The sequence below is a fragment of the Protobothrops mucrosquamatus genome, unplaced genomic scaffold (genome assembly GCF_001527695.2).
Source record: "Protobothrops mucrosquamatus isolate PMUCROS unplaced genomic scaffold, P.Mucros_1.0 scaffold1498, whole genome shotgun sequence".
Lineage (NCBI taxonomy): Eukaryota > Metazoa > Chordata > Lepidosauria > Squamata > Viperidae > Protobothrops > Protobothrops mucrosquamatus.
In genome coordinates this window covers 304136-316263 of record NW_015387672.1, presented here as the reverse complement: position 1 = coordinate 316263, position 12128 = coordinate 304136, and the positions used below count along the sequence as shown (strand labels likewise).

The 12128-nt window shown below is 43.3% G+C and overlaps 1 protein-coding gene across 1 annotated transcript in view; it reads right to left on the bottom strand.

The window, feature by feature from the left end:
- YLPM1 (YLP motif containing 1) overlaps nucleotides 1-12128 on the bottom strand; it is a 65104-nt gene that overhangs the window by 17996 nt on the left and 34980 nt on the right. Inside the window, exons 15-16 of the mRNA XM_015822213.2 lie at nucleotides 7612-7695; nucleotides 7138-7221 (exon numbers count right to left, since the gene is read on the bottom strand). Of these exons, the coding sequence (XP_015677699.2) occupies nucleotides 7138-7221; nucleotides 7612-7695 (168 nt within the window). The remainder of the gene's footprint in view (nucleotides 1-7137; nucleotides 7222-7611; nucleotides 7696-12128) is intronic.

The window sequence follows — 12128 nt, the reverse complement described above, 5'->3', positions numbered from 1 at the left end:
GCCTCCCTGCAGTCACTTGTACCAGTGGTTCTTAACCTGGGCGATATCGCCCCCCCAGGGGGCGATGGAACGAAAAGGGGCGACGCGGGGGTGAAGGAACGAAAAGGGGGCGATGGAGTGAGAAGTTTTGGGGACACTTTTGAGCCTTCCCCTGCGGCTCCGAGCCTCCTCCGCCATTTGCAGAGAGAGACAGAGACAAAGAGAGGCACTTGTGCTTCTCTCTCTCTCACATGCGGATTTGCCCCCTCGCAGGGCTCCTGATTGGCCCTGCGCCCGGGTGCCCCGCCCCCTTGGAGAAGCGTGGCCAGGAAGTCCCTTTCCCTGGCTGGCCCCGTCCAAGGTGCACGTGGCCAGGGAACCACGCGGGGAAGCCCCGGGATCCCCGCTGGGAGCAGCCCGCCAGAGCCTCAGCTGAGCGGGCCAGCCTTCCCACAAGCCGCGGCCCCGAGGGAGAGCAGCCCCTGCGATCCCCAGTCGTGGGACCGTTGGCCCAGCTGGCTGGGAAGGCGCGTTGGAGTCCCGGCTGCTTTGTCAGCAAAGAATGTGAGGTGAGCAGAAGATGGGGGGAGAGAAAGGGAGGGGGAAGGCATTTTCCAATCAGCAGCAAAGAGCCCCGGCCGGACCCGCGAGAGCGCCTCCTCCTGGGGCCCGGCGCCGGCTTCCTTGCCCTCCTCCTCCTCCCCTTCTTTCTCCTGCTGCCCCCAGGTGGCAGTCCCGGCTGGGCTGGCGGCCAGCGGGGGCATCGCTCCCTGGGTGACGCTGGTGGGTTGCGGATCTCGGAAGCGCCGCGTGGCCCCAGCTCCTCCAGCACGATGGACCTACTGGCAGCACGGGAGGCTCCAGCGTTGGTCCTGGCGAGAGGCGGATCATTGCCCCGGTTCCGACCGAGGACGTCGGCGGCACAGGAGCTTTGGCGACACAGCTGATGGGGGGGCGTTCTGTGGATGCCGGCAGCGCGAGGGGAGACTTGGCAATGCAGCCGACGGGTGGGGCATTCCGCAGATGCCCCGTGGCCCCGACTTGAGCCTGGGGACACCAGCGGCACGTGGGACGGCCTGCCAACGTGACCGTGAGCCGGGGCATCCCTGCAGGCCTGGCGGGCAGCGGAGCTGGGTGCCTCCAGCGGCAACAGGGGGTCTTCTGCTGCCTCCTGCCCCCCTCCCCGCCCCTTCGGTGCCCTCTGCCTTTCGTTCTCTCTCTCTCTCTCCTCACCTGGAGAAAGAAGGAAAGAGGGAGGGAGAGGAAAGAGAGAGGGAGAGGGGAAAAAGAGAGAGGAAAGAGAGAGAGAAGCGCAAGTGCCTCTCTCCCTCTCTCACACACACACATTGAGTGGGGGAAGAGGACTGGCAGACCAAGGGCAGAAAGAGGGAGGGAGAGGGAGGGAGAGAGAGAGAAACCCTTTTGACATCTAAAATGAAGATAACACCGAAGATATATATATAATAAAGGTAAAGAAGGATATATGCAGTGTTATCTTCATTTTAGATGTCAAAAGGGTTTTGCGGCTCCCAGTGTTTTGTTTTCGGTGAAAAATGGGTCCAAGTGGCTCTTAAGAGTGTTTTGGGTTGCTTATCCCTGCTCTACCCATACAGTGGTGCACCATTGGCCAGAATGGGCAGTGATGGAGGGGGGAGCGCTTCTTTCGAAACATTGCATGCTGTTTTGTGTGTCTCTTTGTATTGTACTTGGTTTAGCGCGCACTCCAGTTCGATATTATATTTTCTTTGTGTCTTTTTAATCCTTCTTACAGTGTGCGTGACTATATATACTTTCCTCAAATCTTAATTTAGTTTCAGAGTTTTCGTCTTGAAATATTTAGTTCCTGCATTGCGGTTTATTCTTATGCCCTTTTTATATTTCTTTTTGCATCTTAAATTTCACTTGTAATTCAATCATTAAATGTTACTGTTTTTCTTTTCGGGCATTTCACTTTCTTGCAATTGAATTTTGTTTTCAGTGGTCATTACATTTAAGTGTCTTGAATAAATAAGATAATAATACATGTATCACGAAGTTTGGGAATAAAGTGACGGGTGGCACCAAATTTTTTCACACAGTTGAGATATGGAAATAAATTATTTGCATCATATGCCCTGATGACAATTTTAAAGAAAACAAAAAAAGTGCATAAATTGAAGAATTATTTCCTATGTTGTGATTGAGAGGTTATGTTGGGGGAGGGGGGCGATAACTTCCTCATTCGTTCAAAAAGGTTAAGAACCACTGACTTGGACCATCTGAAGGGACAGCTTCCCAGGCCTCGAAAGGGCTGCTTGGTCTAGATCTGTTCCTATTACCGGATCTGTCGAATTGACGGTCTGGTTTGGGAGGAAAGGAACGGAAGAACATGGCGAACTCCGACCCTGATCCTGAACGAAAGGACTGCCTGCGGGCATAGGGGGTAGACCTCCTATCTGCCCTTCTGAAAAGATGGGACATGACCTTGCGTTTATCCTTATTTTCTTTTTTTAAAAAACAAGTTTTATTGATTTTTTAATTTTACAACAAGGTGCTTGAGAAACAACGTGGTGACGGGGTAATCAATTATCCAAAAACAAAATCATACACATATAACTCAGATTAAATCATTAAAAACTCCCTCTCTATTTCCCTCAAATAATATAATATATTCAAATTAATATATTTTTTCAATAAAAATTCAATCAATCAGAATAGTCATCAATAACATTTCATCTGTATAAATCCAAATCCTGTTTTAAGCTTTACTATTTACAATTACCATATTCCAATTTGGTTTAGATAAACATATTATTAACACTTCAGGTGTCCCTCCTTTCCCTTAACATAATCCTTATCTCTAAAATACACGTATTATTTCAACCATAACATTCTTGTATTTTCTACAAGTATTCTATTTTTTAATCTAGTAACCCATTTATTAATATCATTTCTTCTTTTATCAGAAATCCCTCTTATTCTCCTTCCATTACAAAATAGCTATCCTTCCTAAAAACAAGAATATTACTCCAAAAATACATTTCTAATCTATTTTAAATCTATAATCTATCAATCAATCAATATCTATGTAAAACTCTTTCAACCCACTCAGTAAAATTTAAATCCGATCCAAAAAATTGTTATATCCACAACAAACATATTAATACAGAAAAGACATCTTCTTACTAAGTTCACATATTTAATTAATCTTTATTCAATCAAGATCTCTAACGCCTTATTTACCAATCTTAAACCTTAAGTCAATCCGTGTCTAAAAAGCCTTTTTAACCCATTGCATACAATTTTAAATCATACTCTTAAGTCTTATTCTAGCTTTCTTTTTGTGCCAAGCAGGTTTCCATAACACAGCCTCTATATCAACAAATAAATCTCTCTTTATTCCTCGTGATATCATTTGAGTCAAGAAAAAATATCCCCTCCTTTGTTTTAGAAACCTGACTCCTTTGCAGATAATCCCTTGTTGTTTTAAAAGTTCAAGTCTCGACATTTGATTCTGCTAAGACACTCAATTATGTCCAATTTTGTGGTTAGTAGTTGGTTATCAAAATTGTCATAGTTCTCAATCAGTTGTATTTGCACGTCCATTTCTGTTAGTTTTGCAATTGTATATGGTTTAGTTAAAGTCATTTTTTGGTCATCAGGAGTCTCAATAGGTTGTATATAGAATGACATAGAATCTTCTTTAGTGTTAATTCCTCTTCTGTTGTTTTTTGATCTGTAGAATAGTCAAATGAAGTCTGAGGGTCAGTTTGTAAGTTCAAAGTAGAGTTTCTGTTTTTTATTTCTGTAGTAATCTCTTTTATTTGAACACATATTTGCTCAGTGGCTTCATAGATTTTTTCCAATGTAAGTTTTCAGTTGAGTTGTGAATAGGGTTTCTCCATTTCCGTAGTAACTAGAGACAGTCCTGTTATCTTTTAGTTGAGGCTGTGTTTAATAACATTTAGCCATTGTCCACCCCCACGGATTTAACAGCTGTTGAATTTCTTTGTCTTTTTTCTTTTATGATGATCTGAAGGTCAAAACCAACCTCAGCATCAAACAGAAAAAAAATAGTTGCAATTTTAAATTTCTCTACAGGGTGTCCTCAGTAGACTATAAAATCTCTTCCCAGACACCAAAAATGATGTTGACAAAATCAGGAAAAAATAATATTCTTCACATATAAACTAAACCCAGTAATAAAATTCAATAATAAGAATTTTTTCAAGGCCCCAAAATAAATAGAAATAAAAAATAATTAAAATTAATTTTCATTCCATTTTCAAAGCTTCTCTTGCCACACTGACAAACGCCGCTCTCTCAAAGAAGAGAAATAATTCCAAAAATGCTTTTTACAGGAAACAAAAAAGAGAAAAGGGCTAAGAGAGGAAAAAAAAGTCTCACCCGGATCAACCACAGTGGTTCTTTACGCTTAGATGTTCTTCTGACTTTTGGTTACTGCAGCAAAGTGATCGGTTACTTTTGGTTACTGCAGCAAAGTGATTTACTGGCCGATCTTTTCTTCGTCGGCCCTAAGGAGCAACCTTGGACCCTGGAAGGAGCTGCTGCCCTTCCACAGTCGACGAGGGCCTCCTCAACAGTAGTCGCCCCTCCAGGGTGACTTTTCGACCCGATTAAGGGTCTACAGGCAGAGGGAAAGCAGCCAGCGAAGAAAGGAGTCTCTCTCAACAGCTGCACATGCCGTGATCCGGAACCGGAAGTCCGTTTATCCTTATTTTCTATCAGATAAGGATTTAGGGCTTCTCCAAATAGCTGTCTGCCGCGGTAAGGGGCAGTAGCTAAACGCCACTTGGACCTGACATCTGCTCGCCACTGTTTGAGCCACAAGAGTCTACGAGCGGTGACATTGGAGGCTATTGCTCGAGATGAAAATCTGGCGACATGTAGTGATGCGTCTGCCATATATTCTGAAGCAGCCACTAATTTATTCAAATCTTGGTGCATCCGTACCTCTTCTGGCGGGACTCTAGCCTGCAGCTGGCGAAACCAGAGAAGGGAGGTTCTGGCGAAGAAGGAGGTGGATGCAGCTGCTCTTACTGCCCATGCTGAGGCTTGGTGTGTTCTGCGGAAGTTAAGTTCCGCTTTCTTGTCCTCTCCCTTCAAGGCCTTTGCCATATCTCCTGACACCGTGGAGGAAGAGAACAGTGGAGTTAAAGGTTCATCCACAACAGGGACATCTAGCACCTCTGATAGTGCTGGGTCCACGTTAAACAGCTTCTTATCTGTCCCCCCCAGGGAGGAGAAGGTGCCAGGCGTTTCCCATTGTCTCTGGACCATGTTAAGTAAAAGAGAAGGACAGGGAACGTGCTGTTGAGTAAAGGTGGGTTCTGAGAACACTGTACTGGTGTCCTTGCTGGTGGAGGGCCCAGCCTGAGGGACCTGTTCAGAGCCAATCTTAGCTGTATTACTGGCCTTGTGAAGCAGGGACTTAAAGAGAGCCGGATTAAAGAGACCCACGAAAGGAGGATCAGGGGACAGGTCCTCATCTTCCGACAGTGGTCGGTCCATCTGTTCGTACTCCTCTGTGAACGACATTCTGCTCCTGGAAGACCGGGAAGGAGAAATCGACCCCTGAAATCCGGCTGCTTCCACCTGGGAAAGATAAGATGGGGCCTTTGACATTACAGACACAGGCCTGGATCTCTGGTGAAGTGTCGAGGCTATGCTCTGGGCGACAGCCTGGGAAATCAGGACCTGCAATTGCTCTGGTGACAAGGCCCCCTAAGCTTCTGAGGGCCGAAGTCCTGCCGCTGTGGGCATAAATGTGGCCTCTGGGCTCAGAGGTGCGACCCTCGTCGCAGATGAAGCCATTTGAAGGCCAGGTCCCTCGCTGAAGGGAATCATCTCCACCTGTTCTGCTCTGGGAAAATAAAATTGACCTGAGTCCCCTTCCGGAGACCAGACCCCTTGGGCAGTCGAGGTGGAAGGAGCGTGTTGTGGGCCAAAAACCAAAGCCTCCATGGGAATGGGAGAGGCCTCTTTTCCCCCTGGATGACTGAGCTAACCGAGCCTGTTAAGTAGTAAGGGCTTCCTCCCCAAGCTGAAAAACAACGCGAGCGGCATCCAAAATGGCGACCGCTGCTGGCGAAAACGAAAGAAGGACCTAGAGCTTCAGCCGAAGCCTGAATATCAAGTAATTCAAAACCGTTCCAAATGCTCTGAAATGAGCGTTGCAAGCACGAATAAGCAGGTGGAGTCAATATGCCCCCAAACCGAGTGCAGAAAAGGAAAAAGGACAGTGAAGTAAGTGTCCTACGTGGCACCCAAAATGGCGCCCACAACAAACTGTGCCGAAAAAGAAAGAGGCTTGAGGCTTCCTTTGAAGCCTGCAAAGTCTGCTGAAGAAACGGACAGTTTAGCACTGCGCTGTTCACAGTGCAGCGAAGGGAATGGGGGAGAAACAAAAAAACAATACAACTTGACCCTGCTTCTGCCTAAGACTAAGAGCCAAGCTTTACCACGTCTCTCTCGGGCGAAGACTAAGTCGTGACTGGGGGACTCCTAGTCCAGGAGAGAGGCGTGGCAAAGATTGACTGACTTAGTCTTAAAGGGCAGGAAAACAAGGTTAACCCATTTGTGGATTTTCCATCGATCATGCTGGAGAATCTTATTATACTGTCAAATCTTACATTTTTTTTGGAAAGAGGATCAACATGAATAGAATTGTTAGGTTATATATGAGATTATTGCAATCAAGACTTCTGCTCAGGCCCTAGGATTACCTCCAAAAAAGATATGCACTGTCAACCTGAATGAATCACCTTCTGCCAGTGAATAGTTACCATTAGATGCTATTCACTGGTTAATGGCCATTTTTATGCTTTGCTATAGTAACACACCACTTATGAAGACTTCACCAAAGATGGATCTTTAGACACAATACATAGTTTTGGGGTTGAACTGATTTGTATTTTATTATGTTTATTCAGAAAATTCATTTTTAGATAACATATCCTATGTATATGCCCATAAGAATGAAGTCTATCACTTAAGGGAATTGCATACCTTCAAAACTTCTAATTTTAGTAGCTTATCTTATTAAATAATAACTCAATCTATAATCACTGCATATTAAAACACAATTTCTACCTTTCTAAGTATAATACATAGATTTTCTTTACTAATTTGCATAAGTTACTATTTTGCAAATCTCACCTCTTCAATAGCAGCATCTTGTAATAAAGAGCGAATATCTAAACGTATCATATGACGGGGTGCTGTCTCCCAATGATCAGCCATCTGAAAATGAAAAATAAAAACTAAAAAAAAATCTTCAATGTTTATATAGTACACACAGTCTTTGAGTAGGAATATATGCTATCTGGGTACAGCTTGTTTAGTATAATTAAGTAAGAGAGAGATCTAGTCCTATGTTTTCAGATTAAAAATACTGGTGACAGCTTAGTTATAGCTTAATTTGTGTTATATTAATAAATACTTCCAAACAAAATCTGCTGCAAATAATAGAGAAGCAAAAGGAGGATACTTAACAGAAAAACTGACTTCTAAAATAAATTCAATAAAAATAAGATCATTTTAAAATTCTTAAACCAAGCTTGTTCCTCCACTTCCCCCAGCATACAAAATTTTTAGTACTGTAATGTTGGGGAAATCCATTTAAAAAGTTACCTTATTGATTTCTTTGAGCTTGCGTCCATGGACATTTCTCTTGCAACAAGTCTGGTTATCTGCAGTTATTTCAGCTAAGTAAACCTAAGATACGTGAAAAAGAGGGAATGTATTTGAAAACATATGACCCATGGCAGAAGTAAAAAAAACACACACACAATAAAACCTGAAACAGAAAAATCTGGTACCCAAACCCTCCCTTTTGAGCCAACTCACAGAATTCTCATCCTGCCCTGACCTCACCCTAGCCCAGAGTCTGGGGAAAGAGACAGATCTTAAGTGCTCTCTGTAAGGTTAAACAGGTTGGAGACTATTAAATCTCAAGAAGGATGGCATTCCATAGAGCAGGGGTAGCAATGGAAAGGTACGCCTACAAGAACCCGCAAAGTGGCAATGTTTAACCTGGAGCATACTTATGCTATCTACTCTGATGGGAAGGGCAAATACCCTCAGTGAGAAGTGGTTCTATAGATGACCTGATCCCATGTCATATAAGGCTTTAAAGGCCATAACCAACACCTTGAATTACATCCAGAAGAAAACTGGGAACCAGTGCTGCTCACACAACAAAAGTGTAATATGGATGAACCTAGGGGTGCCCATGCTGTATGCATTGCTGCATTCTGCATCAGTGACTATGAGTAAGGTCTCCTGGACCAGGAAAGGATGCAATTGGCATATAAGATTAATGTATAAAAAGGCCTCCCTAGACACGGTTCCCACCTGCTCCTTAAGCAGTAGTTGTGAGTACATTCAGTGTCATTTCAGTACTGTGCCCCAGCCTGAAAAGTGTTAGATAATGTGCTTCATCTAGGGCAGCCTGTACCAACCATCTTCTCAACAACCTTCCCTAAAAAGGAAGATTAGAGACTGTAGTACCTCCATTCAGTCATTTAAGAAATCCTTTTTGCTAATGATTGTGCACTCCTGGTGCATAAGAATAGTGATTTACAGTTGATGCTGAACGCATTTTCAGATGTTGCTATGCTCTTTGGCCTATCAGCCTGAACAAGACTGAAATACTTTACCAGCCCATACCAAATACCAAGTCTACAGAACCAAAAATCACTGTTACTGACGCCCAGCTGATAAATGTAAACAGCTTCAAATTACTTGGGAAGAATCATCTCCAGTGATGGGTCTTTTGACAAAGAAATTGACTTCAAGATCAACAAAGTCAGCTAGGCACTAGGGTGACTGCATATTAGAATGTTCAATCAATACACATCCCTATCTCCACAAAGCTGAAAGTCTACAGGTTATCCCTCCCCTCTTATATGGATGTGAATCCTGGGCTCCATATCAAAGGCACATTAAACTGGAGAAATTTCACATGGCACTCTCTGCTCCATCTTAGGAATTTGTGTGTCCATCCTGGAGGTCTTGGATCACACAGAATCCACCAGCATTAACTCTATGATTATCAGAATCCAGGTGAGATGGCTGGGACATGTCATCAGAATGGATGACCATTGTATGCCCTGCCAGTTGCTCTATATTTGATTGGAATCTGGGAAGAGACCTTGAGGTTGAACATTCAAGCTCTGCAGTGTTTCTACGAAAGAAACCTTATAATAATAATAATAATAATAATAATAATAATAATAACAACAACAACAACAACAACAACAACAACAATAAAGTTGGAAGGGACCTTGGAGGTCATCAAGTCTAACCCCCTGCTCAGGCAGGTAACCCTATACCATTTTGGACAAATGGCTGTCTAATTTCTTCTTAAAAACTTCCAGTGTTGGAGCATTCACCGCTTCTGGAGGCAGGTTATTCCACTGGTTAATTGTTCTAACTGTCAGGAAGTTTCTCCTTAGTTCTAGGTTGCTTCTCTCGATTAGTTTCCATCCGTTGCTTCTTGTCCTGCCTTCAGGCGCTTTGGAAAATAGCTTGACTCCCTCTTCTTTGTGGCAGCCCCTGAGATATTGGAACACTGCTATCATGTCCCCCCTCGTCCTTCTCTTTGTTAAACTAGACATACCCAATTCCAGCAACCGTTCCTTATATGTTTTAGCCTCCAGTCCCCTAATCATCTTTGTTGCTCTTCTCTGTACTCTTTCTAGAGTCTCAGCATCTTTTTTACATCGTGGTGACCAAAACTGGATGCAGTATTCCAAGTGTGGCCTTACCAAGGCATTATAGAATGGTATTAGTATTTCGCATGATCTTGATTCTATCCCTCAGTTAATGCAGCCTAGCACTGTGTTGGCTTTTTTGGCAGCTGCAGCACACTGCTGGCTCATATTTAAATGATTGTCCACTAGGACTCCGAGATCCCTCTCACAATTACTATTGAGCAAGGTACCCCCTATACTATACCTGTACATTTGGTTTTTCTTGACTAAATATAGAACCTTACTTTTTTCACCATTGAATTTCATTTTGTTAGATAGCGCCCAGTATTCAAGTCTGTCCAGATCCTCCTGTATCCTAAGCCTGTCTTCTGGAGTGTTGGCTATTCGTGCCAGCTTGGTGTCGTCTGCAAATTTGATGTGTTCCCCATCTATCCCCTCGTCCAAATTGTTGATGAAGATGTTGAGGAGCACTGGGCCCAGAACAGAGCCCTGAGGCACCCCACTACACACTTCCCTCCATGTAGATTGCGGTTCCATTGAGGACCACATGCTGAGTACGGCCGGTCAGCCAGCTACGATTCCATCTGGTGGTGATGCTGTCTAACCCGCATTTTTCTATCTTATTAAGTAGTAGGTTGTGATCTACTTTGTCAAATGCCTTACTGAAGTCCAAGTAAATTATATCCACAGCATTCCTCTGGTCCACTAAGTTTGTCACTTGGTCAAATGCAGTAAGATTTGTCTGACATGGTCTGTTTTTGACAAACCCATGTTGGCTTTTAGTAATGACTTTGTTTGCCTGTAGGTGTTCACTGATGCGTTGTTTGATTGTCTTTTCCAGAATCTTCCCAGATATTGAGGTCAGGCTGATAGGTCTGTAATTTCCTGGATTCATTTTTTTCCCCTTTTTTGAAGATGGGAACTACATCAGCTCTTTTCCAGTCCTCTGGTAGTTCCCCAGTGCTCCAGGATCTTTGAAAAATATAGTTCACTGGTTCTAAGATCACATCTGCCAGTTCTTTGAGAACCTTGGGGTGTAATCCATCTGGTCCTGGTGATTTGAACTCGTCTAGGCTGGACAGGTGCTCACTTACCATTTTCTTGCCTATCTTAACTTGTGTTTCTATTTTTTTTATGGCACTATTTTTGATAGGTTGGTCTGTTTTTTCCCTTTGTGTAAAGACAGATGCAAAAAACGAGTTAAATAGTTCTGCTTTCTCCCTGTTGCTTGTCACCTTCTTGCCACTTTCACCCACTAATCGTTTCTTCACTTTTTTCTTGTTTTTTACATGTTGAAAGAAGCTTTTTTTTGTTATTTTTGACTTTGGTCGCAAGCCTTAGTTCATTTTGAGCCTTAGCTTTCCTCACTTCATCTTTGCAGGCTCGGGCTATTTGCTAATATTCTGACTTAGTTATGTGTCCCTCTTTCCACTTTCTATACTTGTCCTTTTTATCTTTCAATTTATCAGAGAGTTCTTTATGCAGCCATGCTGGTTTCTTTTGAGAGCTGTTATTTTTCCTCTTTATTGGTATTGTGCTAGACTTGGCTTTTATTATCTCACTTTTCAAAATTTCCCAAGCTTCTTGAGTTGTTTTCCCCTTGAGGATTCTCATCCATGGAATCCTTCCCAACCCTAAGTTTATTGAACTTATGCCACGGTAACATCCAGCCAAGGAAACCAGAAGCTGCAGCTGCTGACAGAATGTGCTAGAAAACACTATGCTATGAAACCTCTACCAGCTTTGAAAACAGGTGCTGCCAAAAACTGATAGAAAACTCTGAACAGAACAACACCTACAGTTACTACAATGGACTATTAATGCCCCCCATTGTGTTAGACTCTGCACTTCCAGACTGGGACGCAGATCCACCTGTTTCCACAAATAAACAGTAACATAGCATGTCTTCTTCAAAACCATGGACACACCCACACCATATATACAGTATGTATATGGCAAAAAAATTGCTGTTTGAATTGTGATCTCTTGCATACCATTCAAAGCCACCTTCACCCAAAGATCTGGAGTGAATAGATTGACAAAAGCTTGTCAAGTTTTCAAATAAGTATTTATCCCAGAAATATAGAGGAATGAACCCAAACCCTTTTACACACAAAACACAAATGCTATCGCTAAGTTGTTTCTTCATCAGTTCAATATTTACTGCATCTAATGTGATATCCCACAACCGTGGTGGCGAACCTATGGCACACATGCCACAGGTGGCACGCAGAGCCCACTCTGTGGGCACGCACGCCGTCGCCCCAGTCCTAGGCCTTTAGCTGGGTTTTATAAAACCTTTTGACTTTAGGCCTCCGCCGTGTGCAAAAAAAAAAAAAAAGGTTTAATCAATCAATTTCAGCTTCTCGCGGGAAAAAAAAAGTTCTCGCAAAGTTGGAATTGATTGAACTTTTTAGTCCCACCCAGTCTGCC